General features: G+C 34.6%; 2 protein-coding genes across 10 annotated transcripts in view; one reads left to right on the top strand and one right to left on the bottom strand.

Annotated features, from left to right (window-relative positions):
* LOC108970013 (protein WBSCR14 homolog) overlaps positions 1-18,261 on the bottom strand; it is a 33,373-nt gene extending 15,112 nt beyond the window's left edge. For 2 of the 9 annotated variants that reach the window (XM_018935102.1, XM_018935109.1), the window contains exons 1-4: positions 16,252-18,233; positions 5,228-5,334; positions 684-757; positions 164-280 (exon numbers count right to left, since the gene is read on the bottom strand). In XM_018935102.1, the coding sequence (XP_018790647.1) occupies positions 164-280; positions 684-757; positions 5,228-5,334; positions 16,252-16,697 (744 nt within the window). In that variant the 5' untranslated portion in view covers positions 16,698-18,233. Of the gene's footprint in view, positions 1-163; positions 281-683; positions 758-5,227; positions 5,335-16,251 lie in introns of all 9 variants that reach the window. The other 7 variants (XM_018935100.1, XM_018935101.1, XM_018935107.1 and 4 more) reach the window with 7 other exon arrangements.
* A 1,200-nt stretch (positions 18,262-19,461) lies between these two features.
* Positions 19,462-22,570, top strand: part of LOC108970010 — a 29,567-nt gene continuing 26,458 nt past the window's right edge. The window contains exon 1 of the mRNA XM_018935094.1: positions 19,462-19,645. The gene's annotated coding sequence lies outside the window, so the exon portion shown is untranslated. The remainder of the gene's footprint in view (positions 19,646-22,570) is intronic.

The following is a 22,570-nucleotide window of genomic DNA, read 5'->3' as shown; positions in this document are numbered from 1 at the left end:
GAAACAAGTACAAGTACCGAAATAAATGTGATTCGCTGTGACATCAACATCACAATCAACTTCATTCGTAAAGTGCTCTTATTTTTTCTTAGTGAATTACTCGATAATCAAAACTACTATTCATAATACTATCTTTATGTATCATAARTAAATCACTACTTACCGTATCGTAAGTGAGGCAACCAGCAGTTTTAGATTTCGAATTTTTTCGCCATTTCCTGTATTCAGCTTTGATAACGGTGGTTTGACGTTTCCAATATTTCCCTTCTAATACAACCGCCTGCAATAAGAAAATATGAAATTTATTTATATAATTTAGTAAAAATTATGCCTAGAACTATTATGATCAATCAATAAAAAATAATACAAATAAAGTTTTAATATATTTCAAAGATCGTAAACAACACGTGACCTTGTCATTTTCGGGTGCGTATAGCAATGCTTCTTATCTGAGTCTCATTTTGGTCCGCATTCGACAGCGGCGACGCAATCCAAAAAGAAATGTACTCAATTTTTAATATAGAAAATTTAAATGATTGATATGGATTTATGATAGACAATAAACCGAATGACAGATCGATGGTTTCACGATCGTGCTTTTTTATGCATTAACAAAAACCTTGTTTATAAATGTATGTATTTATATGTACTTATGTATTTAAAAATTAATTTGAAGCACTTGCCTGCGGGTTGCTATGGATGTCAACGTCCAATGGTGATGCAAACTGGCACACGGGTGTCCTACGYTTCAGTATGACTGCAAAGAGATAACAAATGTGGTATATGAAGTTAAATCACAAACGTCTAAGCCAGTAATAATCTCGCAAAGTATTATGATTGCAATGGATATGATTAGAAACGATTTTTATATAATGTTTAAGTATATCTACTTCAGACGACTAAATTGTATATTTATATTAGACTCTTTTCGTACAAAATAGATATATGTGCATATATAATGCTCGTACTCCAAGAGACATGATAACTCACATAACACTACAGTTATGAGCATATTTAATAGCTTTTTAAGCTAAGAGATATAGTAATATTTTCGCTGTAATATTTTCGCTGTAATAATACATTCGTTCTAGAAAAAGTCGTTATTTAAAAATAGTCGATACCACATATTAAGTAAACTTTGATTTGATTTGCAATTGCATTACCTGAACGAAATGAGGATTTGACTAAATCCAATAGTTACAATTAAGTTTGTTAACGAAGCAATTCAGCCAGTAATGGGCCTCATCTGAGAAGATAATGTTTAGATGAAAGAGAAATTGTGTTTTTTTTTTGTGAATATGATTTCTTATAATAATCTTGGACAAATTCCAAGCGTTGTGACAAAATTAAATGTGCTATTATGAAATGGCAAACACTGACAAAGTTTAACACCAATCCATAAATAAATGTGGCCGCCGCGAGCTGTTAAAATCACGTCCTCTCTATTGGTAGAAGCTGTACATATGTATGTATGTACAAAGATAAAAATGAAGTGTCCCGCTTTGTCTGAGGTAATCTCTTAAACTACTAGACCGACTTTCATAAAATTAAGCGCACTGTGCCCAATTTGACCTAACTTAAAAGACAGCCAAGTTTATATCTCAATTATGTTAAATGCCAAAACCTTTAGAAATAAGTAAAAATATATTAATAAACAAAAAGATGTGTTCAAAATTAAAAAAAAATTTTGCCATTATTATTATTTTGAGGAAAATTCCAAATGGAAAAGTCACTATGTATTTTTTTCATTGATACATATTTGTGTCAACCATTTTCAAAATTAATTTGATTAAATTCCAAATAGTTTATAGTAATAGTATATACCATAGTCACAACAACGCCCGGGTAGATTTACTAATATAATGGATATGGAGTATAGAGTAGTCAAAATCTCCCTACCAATATAAAAAAAAAAAATTATTCTACATAAAAATAATTTTAATAATAATTCAATTTTTAAGGGGGTCAGTAGGGTAGTGTAGTCTGTTTTTTGACATTTTTTTATAGAAATTTTTATTCTACAATAGAACTTTTGATAAATAAAAAAGTAACTAACGCTTTTTTTTAATTTTCCCCATTTTTTTACATAAATTTTATCATAAGTTGTCAATAAATTATAAAAAAATATGAATTATGAAATAGGAACGACAGCCGGGCGTTTGGTGAATATTTAAAATCGGCAAATCGGCTACCAGTCTAAAAAAGTGAGAAAAACGCGTTTAGAGCTTGATGGATGCACCGAGCGCTCCAAACGTCGAGCGGTATTATAATTTTTTACGAAACCTTAAAATGGTAAAGTTGGTTTCTACATTAATTCTAAGGGTATAAGGGAACAGAAAATGCAAAAAAAAAAATTGGAAAAGATTACCCTACTCAAACTTGAATTAAAAATAGAAAATTATATTTTTAATCCAAGATATTGAGATTAAATATAGAAAATTTTATTTTTAAGAAATTTCACAGGAACTATGATTTTTAATAACCTAACCTAGTAGTTCTATTAATAGCATATAAAACGAGTGAGAAATAATACAAAAAAAAACTATGTGTAAAGGTAGTATCCAATATGACATGTTTGCATATTTTGTACTCAGCACTGTATATATAGTTGTACACAAACACACAGAGTATTAAGTGCAAAATTTTAATTTGCACTTAAAAGTCTATTTCATTGCCGCCATACAAAAATTATAACTAACTAAAAACAAATCGAGTTAAAAAATGTTTTAGTGTTTTCACAAAGTGGTTTGCATTCAGTGCGCTGCAACGTATAATGAATAAGGCGTGTTTCCTGGAAACCAAGTCATTTAAATAATTTTCTTGACTACAGTAACTCACAAAAAGTATATTGCAACAACATATTCAAACATATTCTGTATATCAAGGTTACAGAATTCCATTTTGACTTAATAAACATTTTTGTAACTAAGTTAAACTCTCTGATAAAATTGGTATTTATGGAATTGAAGTTTGTTTACTTCTTAGTTAAGTAGTGTGTAGTATATACAAAACAATTTTGTATCGAAAGAATCCTTCTTTCGGAAAATATAACCGGTCTTGAATTCTTAACTATAAAATATAGTTGTGAATTTGTAATTTTTTCGACTATTGAGAGGCACTATGAAAGATAATTTGTTTCGATTAGAAAAAAAAAATCTGGTTAAGTTTTTGTCAAGTTGGCTAAGAATAGCAATTGATAACAACATAATGAAATAATGAAGTTAAAACACGTGGAAAAAATAATAAAATGTTTTATATTTTTTTTATTTTGAGTTTATCTCGAAAATTAAATGAAAAGACTACTCGAGATTTAAATTCATTTATAGAACTGATAAGATGATCCTTTGTTTTAATTATACCTTGAACAGGGTGCCACGAAATATCTATTTTTTTTGCACACAGCCTTTTATACCTAAAGAAGCAGTTCATTTGTCGGAACCAACGATGTCAGACCACTATGTCATATAGTGCCATACAATCTGACAGATCATAACCTTGCCTTGTTTTGGAAAATTATTTATACAGGGTGGCGCACGAATCTGTAATAACTTTTTATCTCCGTGCTCTCTTACTTTTATTTTTATTTTACATGTTATTATTAATTTTTTTAAATGAACGATTAGGATAGTGCAGCGGTACCAGCTTTGCAGTTTAAAGAAAATTCATACAAGATTTTAGTAGCACACCCCCGAATAGATGGACCATTATGAAGATGCCGAATCTGGAAGTTCGGCAAAAATACCGTACCATCGAGATCCGTATATTCGTGTTCAAGAAAATATCGCAGCTGTTGCATCGTCTATTCAGGCAAATCGAAGAGTTTCGACTCGCAACTTATCGGCCTAACTTGGAGTTAGCAGATAGTCATTACATCGGATTATTCATAATGAAATTAATTAAACCTGCTATGGCACAAACAAGCCAGTTAAACCCTTTGAGCTAAACGGGAATATAAATAAGCCAATTTGAAGTATATGGAGTGAATCAAATCCAGAAATAATCCAGGGCTTCTTTGAAGAAAATAGTGTCAATGGGTTTATGAGTTTTTTTAGTCATAACTGCGCCGAAGCCGTTTCTCTGTCAATAGCGTTAGGTTTCAGAAAGATGGAGTAAATGCACACATAGCCAAACCGGTTATTTCGGAGCTCCTATGAACATTTGAAAACAAATTAATATCCAGAAACTCCACTTTCCTCTGTCCCCTAAGATCAACTTTTGACTCTACCAGACTTATTTTCGGGAGTTTATCAAGCAAAAAGTGTACAAAACAAAACCCAGAAATATGAGGGAATTGAAGCAGTCTATTAAATCAATAATTGACCAATCGCTAGCCGTTTGGAACCTGTTACTTAGTTTAGTTTTTAAAGACTTTGCAAACAAATATTCTAATAATACATTAAATGTAACTCACAAAAATGCAAATATAAATTATGTATTCAGCGAAACCAATGTGATAAAAGTGAAGGAGGGACGCAATTCGATTTGGGCAATGGACAAAAAACAGGATGTTGATAAAATACCTTTTTGTGGTGAGTCAGAATAACTTCAAAATTTCCACTCAAATACTAAAGGTTTTAATTTTTGGTAAATTGGTGAATATTACTTATTAAAGTAATTGTTTTTAGCCATTGAAATAGCCGCCAATGTATTTTCTTCTCTCTATTTTAAGTTTCTGTCAAAAATGCTTTTCTAGATAAGTATAAAAACTGTCAGAAATTAAAATCTTGTTATAATAACGGTCGTAAAAATTAATTTTTTTCATTAAATAAAGTATGTAATATAATGAAAGAATATGCAAGCCGAGGGTTCACTTGAAAAAAAACTACACAATACGTCGGGGCTGAAATATACCTATGATATGCCAACTTGAGATATGGGGACTTGTATATAAACATATGGGAATATGTAAAAATATGTACATCTAACGTACATATGGTTCTTGTTATCGTCTATCTTGTGTCAAAATATTACACAGAGATAAACAAGGCTGATAAAAAATAAGGTATTTAGCCAGAAGATTAGCGGAAATATTTATTTTGGTTTATCAAAAGCACCATTTGCAATAACTGCCTAATATCATACACTGAAAAATATATGCCCTGTAAGATTTGCGTTATCATTAGCAGCGCATTTAAAGAATAAAGATATTTACATAAATTGTATATTTTAATTTTGCAAAATAACCTTGTTTATATGTATCTATGTATGTAATAATATTATAACTCACATTGCATGTGCCAGCATCGCCAAATTACATTGTTCAAACGAATTTTATCCTTCCAGCGCAAGCGAATTCCTTTGAAATGATTCCATTTTGGGGATGTTAATTTTTGACTGTAAATTACAAAGTGTTTTGGTAAACAATTTTATATGTATCATTAATATAAGAGACATTGTAAATTATTTTTGAACAGTTATAGCAATTATAATAAAAGTCATCCATAAACCTTATGTGGAGTATGTATGTAATTACAAATTTCTTTGTTTCAAGTTTTGAGAAAATTTGCCACGGTAAAATATATATTTTTTAAGTTAACAGAAAAAAGGAAATTTAACAAGAAAAAAAAAACAAATCTTTCACTAAATAAAGCTACTACTTATTTACACCAAATTTAGTGAAAGATTTTTATTTTTGCGCAGGATACCAAAATTTTAAAGTTATGTGGAAAATTTGTATAATTAAAATTTGTAGATCTAATCATTAACTTAACATATGTATATAATTTTTCTATTGGGCTCGTAGTAGTTTTGTTAGAAAATGTTACTTTCATTTTTACTTTATGATTCTTTTCCAATTGGTTTCAATACACCATGATTTTTTTGCTTTCAAAAGTTATCTGCCCTGGCCTAATATAGTAGAATATGTCATATTTTATCATAATTAAAAACTGAACTTCGTGTGAAAACAATTTCGCAAAAATTAATAAATATAAAAGTCTACTAATACTTGCCTATTGTCCACTAGCAAAAGTTTTTATCATTTTCAATGAAAAAATAATTCCCCATAATCGATAATCAGAGTGTAATAGTTTCGTTTACTTATCTGTGGTGTGTAAGTTGTATACACGTATGTATGTACATCAAAATTATCATGATGATGAGACGAATTGAATTCTCGATGTCTGGCATGAGTAAAAATAATCTTGATGCAACTCACTGCACGTGTTTCTTGGCACTTTGAGGTGGGTACTGCAGATGGGCAAAGGTAGTTCAGTTTACCATAATGTTAACACAACAACGGCATTCTCCTAAACATATGATGAACCCAATATAGATAGACAGAAAACTCCATCATATTAATTATTACAAATATCTGAATATCCAGGAAAGGTAAACCACAGAATCAGAAATAATTTTATTACAGATATGGAATACATATATATCAAAGTGTAAGTTGATTTCATTCATATGTAAAAACATGTACTAAATAATAAATTTCAATGAAGATTGATATATATTGACTAACATAACATGTTTAAAATCAGTTGAATAAAATGTATGAACTCTTTGCAATTTTGTCTACAAGGTGCGTTCCAAAGTAAACAGGACTTTTTGAATCTAGCCCCTGGTGGCGGCGTCTATATGTCGACTGGTGCGTTAGAATCTGCTATCTTAATCGATTCATTGAGTAAGAATTTCATGACATTTCATATATTGGAAGTTAAGTTATTGCGTTTTAAGTGTGTGTGTTTGTGAACAAAGAGCCAAAATTGAATTTTGTTTTAAAATTGGTAAAACTTTTACCGAAACGTTTCAATTGATGAAACAAGTTTATGGCGATGATTGCCTACCATGTAGCAGAGTGCACGAGTGGTTTCCATATTTTCAAAGTGGGTGTGAGGACACACACGACGATAAACGTGTGGGCCAATCAAAGTCCGTGATCACCGGAAATTCCATCGAAACTGTACGGAATTCATAAAATTTCAGCCGAAATCATCATTGAAATTCATTTAAATTGAATTGAACATCTCCAAAACATCTATTTATCAGCTTACGAAAGGTGTGTGCACGGATTGTTCCGCGCAAATTGACTGACGACCAAAAATTGCTCAGAATCCAACATTTGATTGACGCTTGTTAATGGTGATTTGACCAAAAATCACATTTTAACCATTAACCGCTCCCCGTATTCACCTGATATGGCACCGTACGACTTATTCCTTTTTGGAAAAATTTATGCTCATGATTGCAGCAGAAGGAGGCTATTTTGAATAAAATAAATTGGTTTTGTCGAAAAAACCATTTCTTCTTTTTTTTTTATATCGGTCAACTATATGTTACAAATTATTCATTTTATGCATAYGGAGGAACTACTCACAGAAAAAGATGCATAGTTTAAATTTGAAGGTAGGTATACAGATTCCACCAAAAGGGATTACATGATTTTGATAGCTTTCTGCGGCCATGTTTKTTTACGTATTTGTGTAAAATTTGTCAGTGAGTTCAGTAAGGTTTGCTATTTCATCATGTCACGTTTTCTATGGTACAAGGCTGAGTCAAATCCTCGTGTGGTTCAGRAAGCGCAATTCCATCCACAAAGTCAATGTGATATATCGGCATCATCGGACTTTATTTCTTTCAAAATGATGCAAGGAATGCCAATACCGTCAATAGCGGACGATCTCTATTTCCAACAAGACGGTGCGACATCTCTTGTTTCACGTATAAACATGAACACATTGCGTACAAAGTTTTGCGTCTCGTTTACTTCGAGAAATGGCTTAGTCAAATAACTGCCAAGATCAAAAGGTTTAACACCTCTAGATTATTTTCTCAGAGGATATGTTAAATCAAGGTTCAAATCAACGGGCAACGCTGGAGGAGCTTGAAGACAACATTCTGCGCACTTTAGCCGCAATGCAAAAAAAAAAATGTTAGTGTTATTTCATTTTAACATCACGTCTTTTTCGTTGGTATAGGTACATATGTATATACTYGTATATATAAAGCCTGGAAGTTCAAAAATCTCTATATTAGGAAGTATTGACCAGAAATTCCCCATTTATGAATTTCATTTCAGGTAAAAGTCATAGACACATGGATACACATCGATATYTGGGGTGTTGAAAAGTTAATGTCCGATTTCGATCATATTTATTAATTATTCTATATTTTAAAGGTTGAATTGTGTAAAGTTGAATTTCGATAGTGCAATTGGCTCTAGACTTATGTATACACTGTAAAGTGAAAGCATCATATTGTACTTAAATCTGTRATATATGGGAAGTAGGCGTGCGCGATCTCGCGCATTTTCACAAGGAAACACATTAAATTTGATTTATGTTGGTCAATTAGGTTCTGACTTACAGGTTTTTACCTAAAGCTAGGCGATACACGTCTATGGTCCAATTTTCACAGCAGCTCCTAGTAGGCAGAACCGCCTCCTAGGAACAGGAGGTCTTTTCTTATCTACGTCGACAGTTAACCGTTACAACAACATCAGACGCTTGTGTATTATGAAAGATGTGAAATTGAATTTTTCTAATATATTTATTAAGGAGAGTATTACGAAGTTGTCGGGGCCCTTACTGTTTTGTATCTTAATTTTGAGCTTGGTTTTCTATAATACCATTTTTTTTATATATCAAGTTTCATCAAGAAACCTTATGTTTTACTTAAATTACAACCGGCACGAACTAACAGCCAGTCCACTGGAATTCAACTCGTTTCATCATTCTGATCATTTATGTACTGTGTATACTTTTAGACACAATCGTTAGGTGAACAAAACTGCTACATTCTCTGTTGCAAATTCTTGCGACAGTATAAAAATGCAAATTCAGCATTTTAGTGCTAATGCTAAACTAATTTCTGGAGAAATCAAGAAAAAAATTGTTAACTAACCAACACAATAGTGTTTGAAGTTGCGGTTACGCATTAATAATGCGCATCGTACGTTCTGGACTAACGACTACATTTGCAAAATGTATTTTTTGTTGTTCATCTTTTTCATTAGAATTCTTACAAGTATTTATAGAACTTTAATTGTGAACGTCAATATTTATATTAGTACGCAATATGCGTACACGATGGTTCGAAGGCAATTAACGTCATTCTAAAAGATCAGACAAAGAAATATTTACCTGCTTCAATTTACATCTAATCTTTAACGATACAACAATGGGATGATTTTATTGACTTTCTAACAGTATGTGCCACTATTAAAGTAAAAATAAACTTCCAGGGTAAATTTTTTGGTTTTTATTGTTACGGGTTTGCGAACAGATGCATTCCAATACAATCTGGAGCAGCTATTCGTCTCTCTGTATATACGAGAACTAGTCTCTTAGTTTTTGAGATATCGATCTGAGATTTCGCACACCTCCTTTTCTATACAAGAAGCTGATTATTTGTCGGAAATGCCGATATTGGGTAATTATAACATAAAGCTGCCATACAAACTAATGGTCTAGTTCTTGTATGGAGAACTTATTCATTTGGCAAGACATTTTCACGAAACTCGGCTAAGATTATTGCTCATGGCAAAACTGAAATCTCTGCAAAAATATATCGCACCAATATAGCATATTGCTACTATACAAACAGTGCATCTTGTATGCTATTTTTTTGCATTTGTGGAGGATATTATAGCGTTGGTGTATCTGAAGTTAACATTCTTTTCTTGTTGTCGTATACTTTTTATGTAAGTATGTAACTTTGATTGGAGGATGGAGTCATATGTAGAAGTTGACGCAAGTGAGGAAAGTTCTCTGATCGACCYTCACTTGGGAGTGGCCAGAAACGATTCCTTTACATATGACTCAAGCAGCTTACGACTTCCGTCACGTAAAAAATCATACCAATGAAAACTACCAACAGCCTCGCATGAGAGACCCCCATTTTGATGACGACCATGGAAAATGAAATAAGGACTACGAATTGAGGGCATGCRCCTGGAATGTCCGGTCCCTTAATTGRGAAGGTGCCGCTGCCCAGCTGGTTGATGTCCTTGAAAAAATAAAGGCTACATCACCGCCGTCCAAGAAATGCGATGGACGGGACAAGGACAGAGACAAGTAGGTCCTTTTGGCATTTACTACGGTGGCCATATAAAGGAGCGCAAGTTTACTGTGGGATTCGTGGTGGGAGAGAGACTCCGTCGCCGAGTACTATCATTCACTGCGATGAATGAACGTCTAGCCACAATCCGCATCAAAGCGATGTTCTTCAACATATCGCTGATTTGCGCCCACGCCCCGACGGAAGAGAAGGACGTTGTGACCAAAGATGCGTTTTATGAGTGCTTGGAGCGCACTTACGAGATCTGCCCCCGCCACGATGTCAAAATCGTGCTTGGCGACTTTAACGCCAGGGTAGGCAAAGAAGGTATCTTTGGCACTACGGTCGGTAAATTCAGCGTCCACGAGGTAATATTTGGGGATGGGTTGAGGCTGATCGACTTCGCCAGGGCCCGAAATATGGTTATCTGTAGCACTAGAATCTAGCATAAGAAGATTCATCAAGCTACTTGGCTGTCTCCGGATCGAAAAACTACCAACCAGATCGATCATGTTGTGATAGACGGAAGACACGTCTCCAGTGTTGTGGGTGCGCTCCGAGGTCCTAACATCGACTCGGACCACTATCTTATTGCAGCCAAGATTCGCACCCGCCTCTGCCCAGTAAAAAACGCACACCAATAAACGCAAGGAAGGTTCGACGTCGAGAAGCTGCAATCACAACAGACAGCCGAACGATTTTCTACTCGGCTTGCACTTCTGCTCTCTGAGAGCACTCGTCTCACACAACTGTGGGATGGCATTTCAAACTCCTTACGTACAGCCGCAACCGAAACCATTGGTTTTCTAAAAGTGCAAAAGAACCGCTGGTACGACGAGGAGTGCCGTGTCGCAGCGGAGAGAAAACAGGCTGCTTACCTCGCAACGTTACGATCGACCACAACACGTGCGGGATGGGATAGATAACGAAAATTGAAGAGGGAAGCGAGACGCATTTATAGACAGAAAAAGAAAGAGGCCGAAATGCGTGAGTACGAAGAGCTTGATAAGCTGGCCGACAGGGGTAATGAAAATTCTACGAAAAAATGCGGCGGCTTACAGAAGGTTTTAAGACCGGAGCATACTCTGAACGGCAGTGAACGCGCAACGTCAGGAGAAGGCGAACCCGATTCCCAAATCGATGACTATGGAGCGGACGTTCCATTACCCGACCATGAAGAAGTTCGAATAGCAATTGCCCGCCTGAAAAACAACAAAGCGGCAGGGGCCGATGGATTGCCAGCCGAGCTATTCAAACACGGCGGCGAAGAGCTGATAAGGTGCATGCATCAGCTTCCTTGCAAAATATTGTCCAACGAAAGTATGCCCGACGATTGGAATTTAAGTGGGCTATGCCCAATCCATAAAAAAGAAGACCCCACAATCTACACCAACTACCGTGGGATTAGCCTCCACAACATCGCATATAAGGTTCTGTCGAGCGTATTGTTTGAAAGATTAAAGCGCACCGTCAACAAACTGATTGGACCTTATCAATGTGGCTTTAGACCTGGTAAATCAACAACCAACCAGATATTCGCCATGCGCCAAATCTTGGAAAACACCCGTGAAAGGAGAATCGACACACACCACATCTTCGTCGATTTCAAAGCTGCTTTCGACAGCACGAARAGAAGCTGCCTTTATGCCGCGATGTCAGAATTTGGTATCCCTGCAAAACTTATACGGCTCTGTCAGAATCGGGAAGGACCTCTCTCAGCCGTTCGATACCAAACGAGGTTTCAGACAAGGTATTACTTATAGTGAGACTTTTTCAACCTGCTTCTGGAGAAAATAGTTCGAGCTGCAGAACTAAATAGAGAAGGTACCATCTTCTATAAGMGTGTACAGCTGACGTACGCCGATGATATTATGTTAATGAGGCGTACGGCCTCAACACCCGCGCCGTTAGTTCTGCTTTCTCCAGACTGGACAAGGAAGCAACACAAATGGGTCTGGCCGTGAACGAGGGCTAGACGAAATATCTCCTGTCATCAAACAAACAGTCGTCGCACTCGCGACTTGGTACACACTTGGCATGCTTTGAAGTTGTAGATAATTTCGTCTATCTTAGAACCGGCGTAAACACCACCAACAATGTCAGCCTAGAAATCCAACGCAGGATAACGCTTGCCAACAGGTGCTGCTTCAGACTGAGTAGGCAATTGAGAAGCAAAGTCCTCTCTCGACAAACAAAACCAAACTCTATAAGTCACTCATAATTCCCGTCCTGCTATATGGTGTAGAGGCTTGGACGATGTCAACAACGGATGAGTCGACGTTGCGAGTTTTCGAGAGAAAAGTTCTGCGAAAGATTTATGGTTCTTTGCGCGTTGGCCACGGCGAATATCGCATTCGATGAAACGATGAGCTGTACGAGGTATACGACGACATTGGCATAGTTCAGCGAATTAAAAGACAGCGGCTACGCTGGCTAGGTCATGTTGTCCGGATGGACGAAAACACTCCAGCTCTGAAAGTATTCGACGTAGTACCCGCCGGGGGAAGCAGCGGAAGAGGAAGACCTCCACTCTGTTGGAAGGACCAAGTGGAGAAGGACCTGGCTTCACTTGGAATATCTAATTGGCGCCACGTAGCGAAAAGAAGAAACGATTGGCGCGCAGTTGTTAACTCGGCTATAATCGCGGAAGCGATGACTACGCCAATTAAGAAGAAGAAGAAGATGTAACTTTGATAAGCCGATTGGGAGGTAAGAATTTTCAAGACATAGTTATTTAATAGGCGACGATATAATCCAACACACTTCAAATAATAAATTAACACATAATAAATTCTGCAGTTGAAAGAGAARTTGCCAACCGAAAAAATTTCGAAAATCACTATTAGATAACTTCACGTGTAATAAGTTATCTAATAGTGATTTCTGATATTGTATACATAGAAAAAATCGACAAGCACGTCCTTTGCTTTATGACATGTTTGAGGCACTCATTATTCGATAAACAGAGGTAATATCAACACTTTGTTTTACGCTTGCTATTTCGCCTGAATCATATTTTGGGAGTATGATTTTTAATTGGGAATTGAGAATTAATTATATTATATTTGAAACAAATGTACAAAAATTTTCCACAAGTCTCTTCACATCAACTATTAAGGTTCTCAACTGATTATTTAATTGTGTTCAACGTTTCGTTGGAAAGAAATTGTTTAATTGTTTCAAATCTTAAATGAAATAGATAATAGACTCAGGCTATGATACATCACTAACGGAAGAATGAGAAAAGTAAATTAAAAAATTTTCGAACTTTCATAGTAGTTGTAAATAATTCTAAGAGGCCAAGAAGGTCTTTGACCTAACAATTCAGATTATTATTAATTTCGATCCAATAAGAGATAATATTGTTAATTGGTTGTCGAGATAGTTGATGAAAAAATGACAAACAAAAAATAATGCTTAAAACTGTTTTTTTTTTAAGTCGTCCGACTTTCACCGAAATTCGTTATTCAATCCACTYACGACCTTCGAATATTTTGAGGTGATTGGACGTAACAGTTATCACTTTGAATCAATGATGCTTGTTCCTCTCGAAAAATCAATAACTTGAGAACGATTGGACGAAATGTCATGAAATTTGATCACAATTTCAGTAAATATTAGTAAGCGAAGACAAGGACAGAGCTAGAGGGCATAGTATAGTCATCAATGTCAAAAACATGTAGGATTTATGCAGTATCTGGCTAGTACTCATCAATGTATGAGTTGTCCAGCATCTGTCCATTTTTGACGTTAGACTTTAATATCATCTAAATACTAGACACGATCGGCAGGCGTCGTTGGACACTTGTTATATTAATACRGGGTGGCGCAAAAGTAATCCTCCTATCAGAAGATGTTATAAATTTTGCAATTGACCCCTAATGCCAGTTCTGTTTTGACATTTGTGTAGTTAAAAAATGTGAAATACACGTAAATAAACAATGATACGCTACACTGCTCTAGAACGCGGGTTATTGGTGACTATTTATTTCACCACGCAAATGGGTATCCGTCAACGGTGTTTTCAGCGAATTTTGGTACGAGATTTGTAGATGTTTCCGTCAGTSCAGACGGTGCATCAACATACTGCCATCCTTTATCACCACCAAGAGGAAGATGATTTTTCATCAAAAATAATCATGAGAGATGAGGCCCATTTCCATCTTAGCGGATACGTAAATAAGCAAAATTTACGCTTCTGGGGCACTGACAATCTGCGTGTAGCCCATGAAGAGCCATTACACACGCTCAAAGTCACTGTATGGTGTGCTGTTTTCGCTGGAGGAGTCATCGGGCCTTTTTTCGTCGAAGGGTCGCTGGCCAAACGGTTACTGTTTTGTGGTGAGCGCTACAGAGCCATGATCAACGGGTTCTTTTTGCCGAAGCTTGATGAATTGGGATTGGAAAACATATGGTTCCAAAAGGACGGTGCAACGGAACACACTGCTCGTGCCACAACCGATATGCAGAAGAATGCATTTCCAGGGCGCCTAATCTCCCGTTTTCTCGATTTGCGCAGGGCAGCAAGATCGCCTGATTTGACAGCTCCAGACTTATTTTTGTGGTTTATGTCAAGAAGCCTCAGACTCTTACAGTCTTGTGAGGACCTGTCGCCGGAAGTTCTGGTTAAAGTGATGGAAAATGCCATAAAAAGGGCTCAAATGACAATCAACTGTGGCGGCGGCCATTTACATGATATCATATTCTCGACTTGATGCGAACCAAATAAAAATAATTAACAAACAGAATCAAAGTTCTTCATTTTTTTTTTTAAATTACAGCCAAAAAACATCGGAAGGTTATTTTTGCGCCACCTTGTATATTAAACGGATTACTAGATGAAGAAAACTGTGGTCTGTGTTTTCGGAAAACATTGTATACTGACAAATTGGGATTTGACTGAGTTGGCTTTTTTATATATATACCAATTGCCGACCGTACATGTTCCTTTGAGGCGGGTGTCGCTAAACGTTTCAGCAATTCTGCTCTTGATTGCGTGGTGCGTATAGACAAGAGAGTTGTATGTTATAGTGTTAYGTACTCATGGGTGGGTTGGTAGTTGTTGTTACTTTAGCAATTATCTAGCCCCCGCTTGGATGGTAAGGTCCAGGTTGATGCCATCGAAATCATCTAACAGCACACCCTGGAAACTTCCTGTTTCCCCATAATTGGACACTACACGATGTGTACATATGTATGTATATTTGCTATGTCGGGGTCAAATCTGCATAAACAGGAGTTGAACAMGGGAGGTATTAGTAAGTGGACAACAGTGCCTGAATATGTCGAAGAAAGAGTGATTTGTAGTGTATTGAAACATTCTCAAATTTTTGTTTCCTACACCAAATCATGATTTTGAACAAGACAACCTCGACCAGAAAGAAATTAGTGATGTTAATTATGTTTGGCTAACAAAGTATCATTGTAATTTACACCATTATTCGCTAACTAAGCATTTATTTTGCTTTTTATAAACGTTAACTAAAATAATAATTACATATACATATATGTATGCATATAGCTTTGTTAAATAAATACTTATGTAGGCATCTATATTATTTGACTATTCAAACATATAAAGTTACATGCACTGGACTCATGGAAGTTCTTTCAACTGCACAAATGAAGAATTCTTGAAATTCAAAGCTTGAAAATAATCGATGTACATACCTTCAAATTGCGTTTTCATATTTCGCTTATGTATGCATATATATTTACGTATGCTTATATATACATATATCTGCGAAAAGCAACCTAAAACCATAATAAGACTTTTTCGACTGCTAACAATAAGTCCTCATATTTATAAAACATTTATAAATGCAATGTTTATGCACATATTCTGTCATATCTACATACAAACATACATATTTATCTACATATGTACTCGTTTATTTAAGGGAATAAACAGAGTAAGTATATAAATATGTATGTATGTACATATATATACTTATGTATGTAGGTGTTCATGCATTTCAAAAAATGCTTTTTTAACGTTTTTAGTCAGAGCTAATTATAAAATAAGCTAAATCTGTTATACTTTAGTTAATGTATTATTCTGAAATTTACTTCCGCGTTCTGATTTTTAAATAAAGTTTTAAAATATCTTCATAAAAGCTTTCCTTTTAAACTTTAAACATATATACATATACATACATACATATGTATAACCATATGAACATAAAACTGCATAAATTTATAACCGTTAAAAGTATAAGTGTGAACTAAATATTTATGATTTTTACATACCTGTAAGCTAAATTCATACATTTGAATAATTTGGTGAGCGAAGTTTCTATTTCCAAGTGAGAGGCCACCGCTGATCCTTCTTGACCAAGCTCTTGAACGTATGATATTTTTCGTGGTACAAAACGCTGTACGTCAGTGCATGTATTTTCTACATCCTCTGGTTTTGTTAGATTTATTTCTTCGGGATCAAGCATTTTTACTTCATCATCCTCTTCGAGATCATCTTCTTGAGCTTCTTCCGCTTCGAAATGAGAAACCATAAATTGACCAGAGTGTATAGATTCTCGTTCTGATTTGGAAATATTAGAAGCCATAGTTCCATAATCGGAAAGACCAGCGTCACCAACGCTTGTAGTAATATCACCGCAGCTTTGTTGCTGTTGTACAATCTGCTGATGTTGGTTTTGGTGTTGTTGCAAATAATTCTGATATTTATTTAACATCATTGTGTCTTCTTATCTACGGCGCGAACTCACATTGATTTACGCGTGTCCAATACGAAAATCATTTATACTTCTATTCAAGTTCTATTAATTCAATTTATTTATTTCATTTGAATTGATCTCACAAATAACAAATTTAAAAATTAACGATTGATTTGCTTTGGCTATTAAGCCTARCAATTGTTAAGCCGCGATCTTTCACTACCAGATAGTTCGAAAATCTTGATGATAACAATTTTAAACTGTGCGACCACATATAATATCTTTTTCACGACATACACCTCGTCTATACACTCAAAAAATGATAGCGATTTTGATCCCAACAATATTCGTCGTTCTATAGGTGTTTGCTCTTATCTGCGAAGTAGGTATTCGCATTGGGAAACAATCCAAACGCTCTTTTACACTCTTTCAAATCTCTTGCTGCCCTGTTCAATGACTCTCAACATCACACACTACGGCAATATTTATTCACTATATTTATTTGAAGCTTTGTTTCGTCGGTTACTTATGTACAAATACACATATAATTGCTTATTATTTATTTTAACAATGTAGTACAAATTTACTACTAGATGGGAGTAATTAAATATATTAAATGAGATAACACCAATAACATTGCTGTTACTATTGCTATTAATATAGACTTATTTTCGCACAAAAAAAATTGTTTCTCTTTTGTTACTTCTTCAAAGCACAGAAGCGTCTAAACATAATATCATTATTTCGACTACTAAAGAACACAAATTGATACAAATTTCACATTTTAATTAAAGGTTTACCATTTGCTATTGACATCTACTAGGACGTAACCAATCAGTCCATCTTGGTGTAACAGCCAAATTTATGTTTGAAATGAGAGGAAAATTCCGCTAATGTAACACTGCTAGCCTTGATTCCATTCAATGTATTTGTTTTCTGTTGAGATGAATACCAAATTATTGTAGATTTTTCTACACATGTATAAACAAATCAAGATTTTTAGAATTCAATAAGTTATTATCTTGAATGACGCACATATGCTTATTATTTCGTTTGTATACTTTACGTACTAAAAAGACTCTATAAAATATATATAAATTATACTCCCACAAGTGAACTTCGATAGAATGAAAATTTTATTTTTCCCATCGCGTCAATCACATTAGATAGAGGAAATCAAACAATATGAAGTTGATAACATTTTAGATGAGTCTTAAGTTTGCTGTTCGTTCAACTTCAATAGGTTGTTTTATTCGTTGACTATTGGTAAAGTGTATACACCATTGTGTGTTGTAAGGCCAATGTTTCTAGGAAGATCAGATCTCATGTTGATAAATGACCTGTTATTATGATGGTGAAGTACATTGAACAGCGGGCGGCGATGTAGCTTGCGAGATGTATAGTTTTTTTACAAAAAGTTCAGATTGCATTTTATTACGATGTGATCTTATTTTCTTCCAAAACAAATAATTATGAATATCTAACTAATCAGYACGATATTTCTTACGAATTTTCCCACTTGAATTCACGTCTGTTCTTTCACTTGAATAATACAACTATTATTATTATCAAGAATTGTCCGAACCATATACACATTGCTGTCAAAAAATCCACCACAAAAATCAAGTTGTCAAAAATAGAACATCGCGTTACAAACTGATATCTCTATTATTCCTCAGTTTCCAACAAATTCCTAACAGTGAAGGCAATTCCATTAGCAAGGTTCAGAATATCTCTTATAACGATTTATTATTTATTAATAAGGTCTCGAATAATATAAATTAGATTGTACATACGAACAAGGAGCACATCATCAAGATAAGCTATACTCATGAAAATTGTTAACAACAACGCAAACTTTTCTAAATTCTTGATATAAACTTTATATTATTATTAGGTTAGGTTATCCTGCCAGCTGTCATGGATTACTTATACCCACCGGTCCTTAGTAATGACAGATGGAAACTTTAAACGCGTTTTTCTCAAAACTCCTTTTTTTGATGCGGTAGCAACAATATTTCAAGTTCTAATCAGTCGATTTATTTGAAATTTGGCATGAATATTCTTTAAATATATATCCATCACTAGAAGGAACAAAAAAAAATTTGAAATTTATAATATTTAAAAAAAATCGACAAAATTGAAAAATTAGTGAAAAAATCGATATTTTTTGAGTAGCCCCCATTTAACGAAAAAATAAAACTTTAGGTTTGCTGCTTCATGACATAGCCACATTCGTACTCATTAAGAATCTGTCATTGTTTTATTTTTCAGATGACGACAAGGGTAGAAATCATGGCGATGAGGTTTAATAAACAAATGAAAAGAAAACGGATAGTAAAAATATATAGTGCTTCTTTTTTATTAATTGTTGAAAAAAGCTCGAAATTTGAGAGTCTAGACTAAAATACCCTCTTAAATAGTGAATAGTGTTTTAAATAAAATAAAATATACAATGTATAAATTGATTCGATACAGTTTAATTTCGATACTTATATATTTAATTATACAAAATCGGTTGGTAACAGCAAATGAGCATTTTAAGAACATTTCGACATTTGATTAACTTTAATGTTATCTGTTCTTTCATTAACGAAATCCTGAATCAATAAATGAATTATTCTGTTATAAGTACTACAAGAGATAATGAGATGAAATGAGTTTAGGTTTAGTTTAGTCTGTCTTTCCATTAAATAATGGTGGTAATTTGGAATATCTGGCAATATCGCACAATAATTATTCGATAGTGTAATTCGCCATATTGTTTTCCGATAGTATATCAATGTTTCGATGACTATGTCTCTTTCAGTATCATTTTCCTCAATGAAACCGAAAAAACGTAAAGTGTTAAGTACCGATTTTTTTGCATTTATATTGAGGTGAAAATGGATTTCTAGTTTGTTTGCGTAAGCACAAACCAAGCACTTTTGTGCACAAAAGTTCTTAGCGAAAATGATTTTAAAAAAAAGGTATGTAAAACAAAAAGTTGACTTTTGTTACAATGCATATGTTTGTAAGCCAATCGCCATGTTGTTCCGACGTATACATGGKGTATTTCGAATTGGGATATTAAATAGCAATGATTTTCTGATGTTAATTATTGTCTGAGTTAGTAAGTGGAATGTAATTGCTTGAAATATATTAACTTCAATTGGAAAATTCGCTGATGTAAGATTAAATGATATTGCGAAATCCTAATGCATGTTAAATTTGTATGCGTTGCAGAAACACCAATTAGTAGGGTTGCCAAAACATAGTTTGTTGTAGTAAAATGTAAAGCGGAACWCATGTACTGAATRCATAGAGAGCGACAGACTTCAAGCGACATCTGTCAAATATTAAAATACACACGTTCTTAAGGACACAGTTATGTAGACAGCTGCTCGTCCATGAATAGAGCCTGACACATAAAGGTGCCCAAAATTTTGCTTGGATCGCGTATAAACTAAAAATAAACTATTTATGTGAACGTACTGATACATAACCGTACTTTTCTTTCAAAAAAAAAAGTTCTATGTGAATTGGCCGTTAGTACGTGTTGTATGATTCAATTGTACAGTGGCTCACATCCAAAGTCGGGCAAAAGTATGCAATAGGTTGAAGTGATATTTTTTTAAAGAAATGTAAACTGTTTCCAAAAAACAAGAAATGGTTTTAAAAGCTTATTTATTCAGCAATATTTTACAGCTAGTACTAGTTCTATTTTATTAACATAACGACGCTCAAAAACAAAAATGTAAAAATTCATTAAAAATATGGCCACATCGTAAGTCGGGCAACACACTTCCTTTTGGCTTGTGTTTGTAATAAGTGCGATGTTTWGTATTTTGTTRCGTATCCATTTTGCTTTTCCACTTCTTGGAGTCTATAAAGAATACTTTCAACCAGTTTACGACAAACATCTGGAGTTATTTTMGTCCATTCCTCTTGGAGCACAGGTTTAAGTTGATCCCTGTTGGTGCACCTCCTATTTTGAACTCTGCGACCTAGCTCATCCCACAAATGCTTTATCACATTAAGGTCGGGGCTTTGCGCTGGAGTTTTTATGACCTTGGGGCAGTTATACAGCAACCAAGTCTTCACCAACAACGAGGAGTGCTTCGGGTCWTTRTCMTGATAAAACTTGAAATTATCAGCAATACCCAACATACGCGCACTTTCCTTCACATTTGCCTTCAATATATTCAAATAAATATTTTTATCCATTATTCCTTCAATAAAATGGAGTCTGCCCACGCCGGAGGCCGCCATGCATCCCCAGACCATTACGGAACCTCCTCCGAGCTTAACGGTCTTTTTCGTGTTTTTATTTTTATATTCTTCGTTTGGTTTATGCCACACAAAACGCCTGCCGGCAGATCCGAACAAATTAAATTTGCTCTCATCTGTGAAAAGAACCTTAACTTATTAGGAAATGTTCAAACATAATCGCATTTACAATTTACCTGACTCCAAAATGAGAAGTCTTTCGTTTTGTATTCGCGCGCAAAATCAAGCCGATCTTTTTTATTTTTTGCACTAATCCAGGGCTTTTTTCGCGTCACTCGTCCATTTAAGTTGTTTTTCCGCAACACTCTCTTACAGTTTCCGCACAAACACTAATCCCGAAATTTTCTTTGAGAGATGTAGCAAGTTTTGGGGCGGAGAGAAACGGATCCTTTTGAATTTCTTTTCAAATGTACTTTTCATCTCTCGAACTTAACTTTCTTTCAGCTGCTTTTCTTTGCTTATTTTCTATTCTTTCGCTGTCTTCATATCTACTTATGATATCATGTACAGTCGACTTATTTTTATTTACTAAAACCCCAATTTCTCGTTCAGTTTTACCTTTTGAATGGTGATAAATGACCAATTTTCGCTCTTCGATCGTTGACTGCTTTAYTTTACGTGACATTTCAAAAACCAGGAGAACGAATGTTGTGAAATGTTACTTTCTTCAAACCTCGATTTCAACCATTGTATAACCCTGTAGGTTTATACAATGATTTCAACTAAAATTTGCTCAATTTAAAAATCATATTTTTTCTGTTCCTAACGGTAAATATTTCACTCCGTTTCGCGCAGGTGTTTTGCCCGACTTTCAATGTGATCGCATTTACAGAACATTTTTTCTTTTTTTRTTTGCAGTAACGTTATACTAAAGTGTATAGTTTTAATTGTTGCAAGCCTTATTGCGTTATAAGTAAGTAATTATAGTGGAAAAAAAGCTAAGAAAAAAAAAAGAGTTTTAAATATTTAAAAAAAACCAACACAGATATGTTGATTGCTTGCCCGACTCACGATGTGAGCCACTGTATGTTTCTTTCAAAACTCATTACTTAGAACTACGGGCGACAGTGGTCGAAATTCGTCCAATAAAAAAATATGGAAGAATGAAAAAATTAAAATATTGAAAAGTATTAAAAATTACAAAAATGAATAATAATATTTACATATTTCATATTGCAAAGGTCTCAAAACAAGGTGTRCGACCGTATGCTGAGATTATGGGTCCTGCTGCATCAATTTTTATAGTCTATGTTTGTTCCTTCACTCCTCATAGGACCGCGGTTATCGCCAAGGTTCCTAGCCTCAACAAAATCCTCAAGTCGCTAGCCGGCAACACATGGGGAAAAGACAAAGAAACCCTGTTGGTAACTTACAAGGCAATCGGCCGGTCGGTCCTTAACCCCTTGACGTGTTTCCTCAAGTCTGACTCGTGGTAAAATTTTTGTGTCATGATTATCACGAGTCTGACTGGTGGTGTGTAGAAGTGTACATTTGATGAAAAGAGAATGAAAATTTCCCGTTATTTTCATAATGTAAACAAAAAAACATTGTTGCAGTTGAGTACATTATCTACTGTGTAATTATCCATATTTTTTGTTAAGCATTAAAATTAAATCGTAGTATTT

Source organism: Bactrocera latifrons, unplaced genomic scaffold, assembly GCF_001853355.1.
Source record: "Bactrocera latifrons isolate USDA-ARS-PBARC rearing strain unplaced genomic scaffold, ASM185335v1 scaffold_276, whole genome shotgun sequence".
Taxonomy (NCBI): domain Eukaryota; kingdom Metazoa; phylum Arthropoda; class Insecta; order Diptera; family Tephritidae; genus Bactrocera; species Bactrocera latifrons.
The sequence above is the reverse complement of the archived record's forward strand: the minus strand, read 5'-3'. Positions and strand labels throughout refer to the sequence as shown.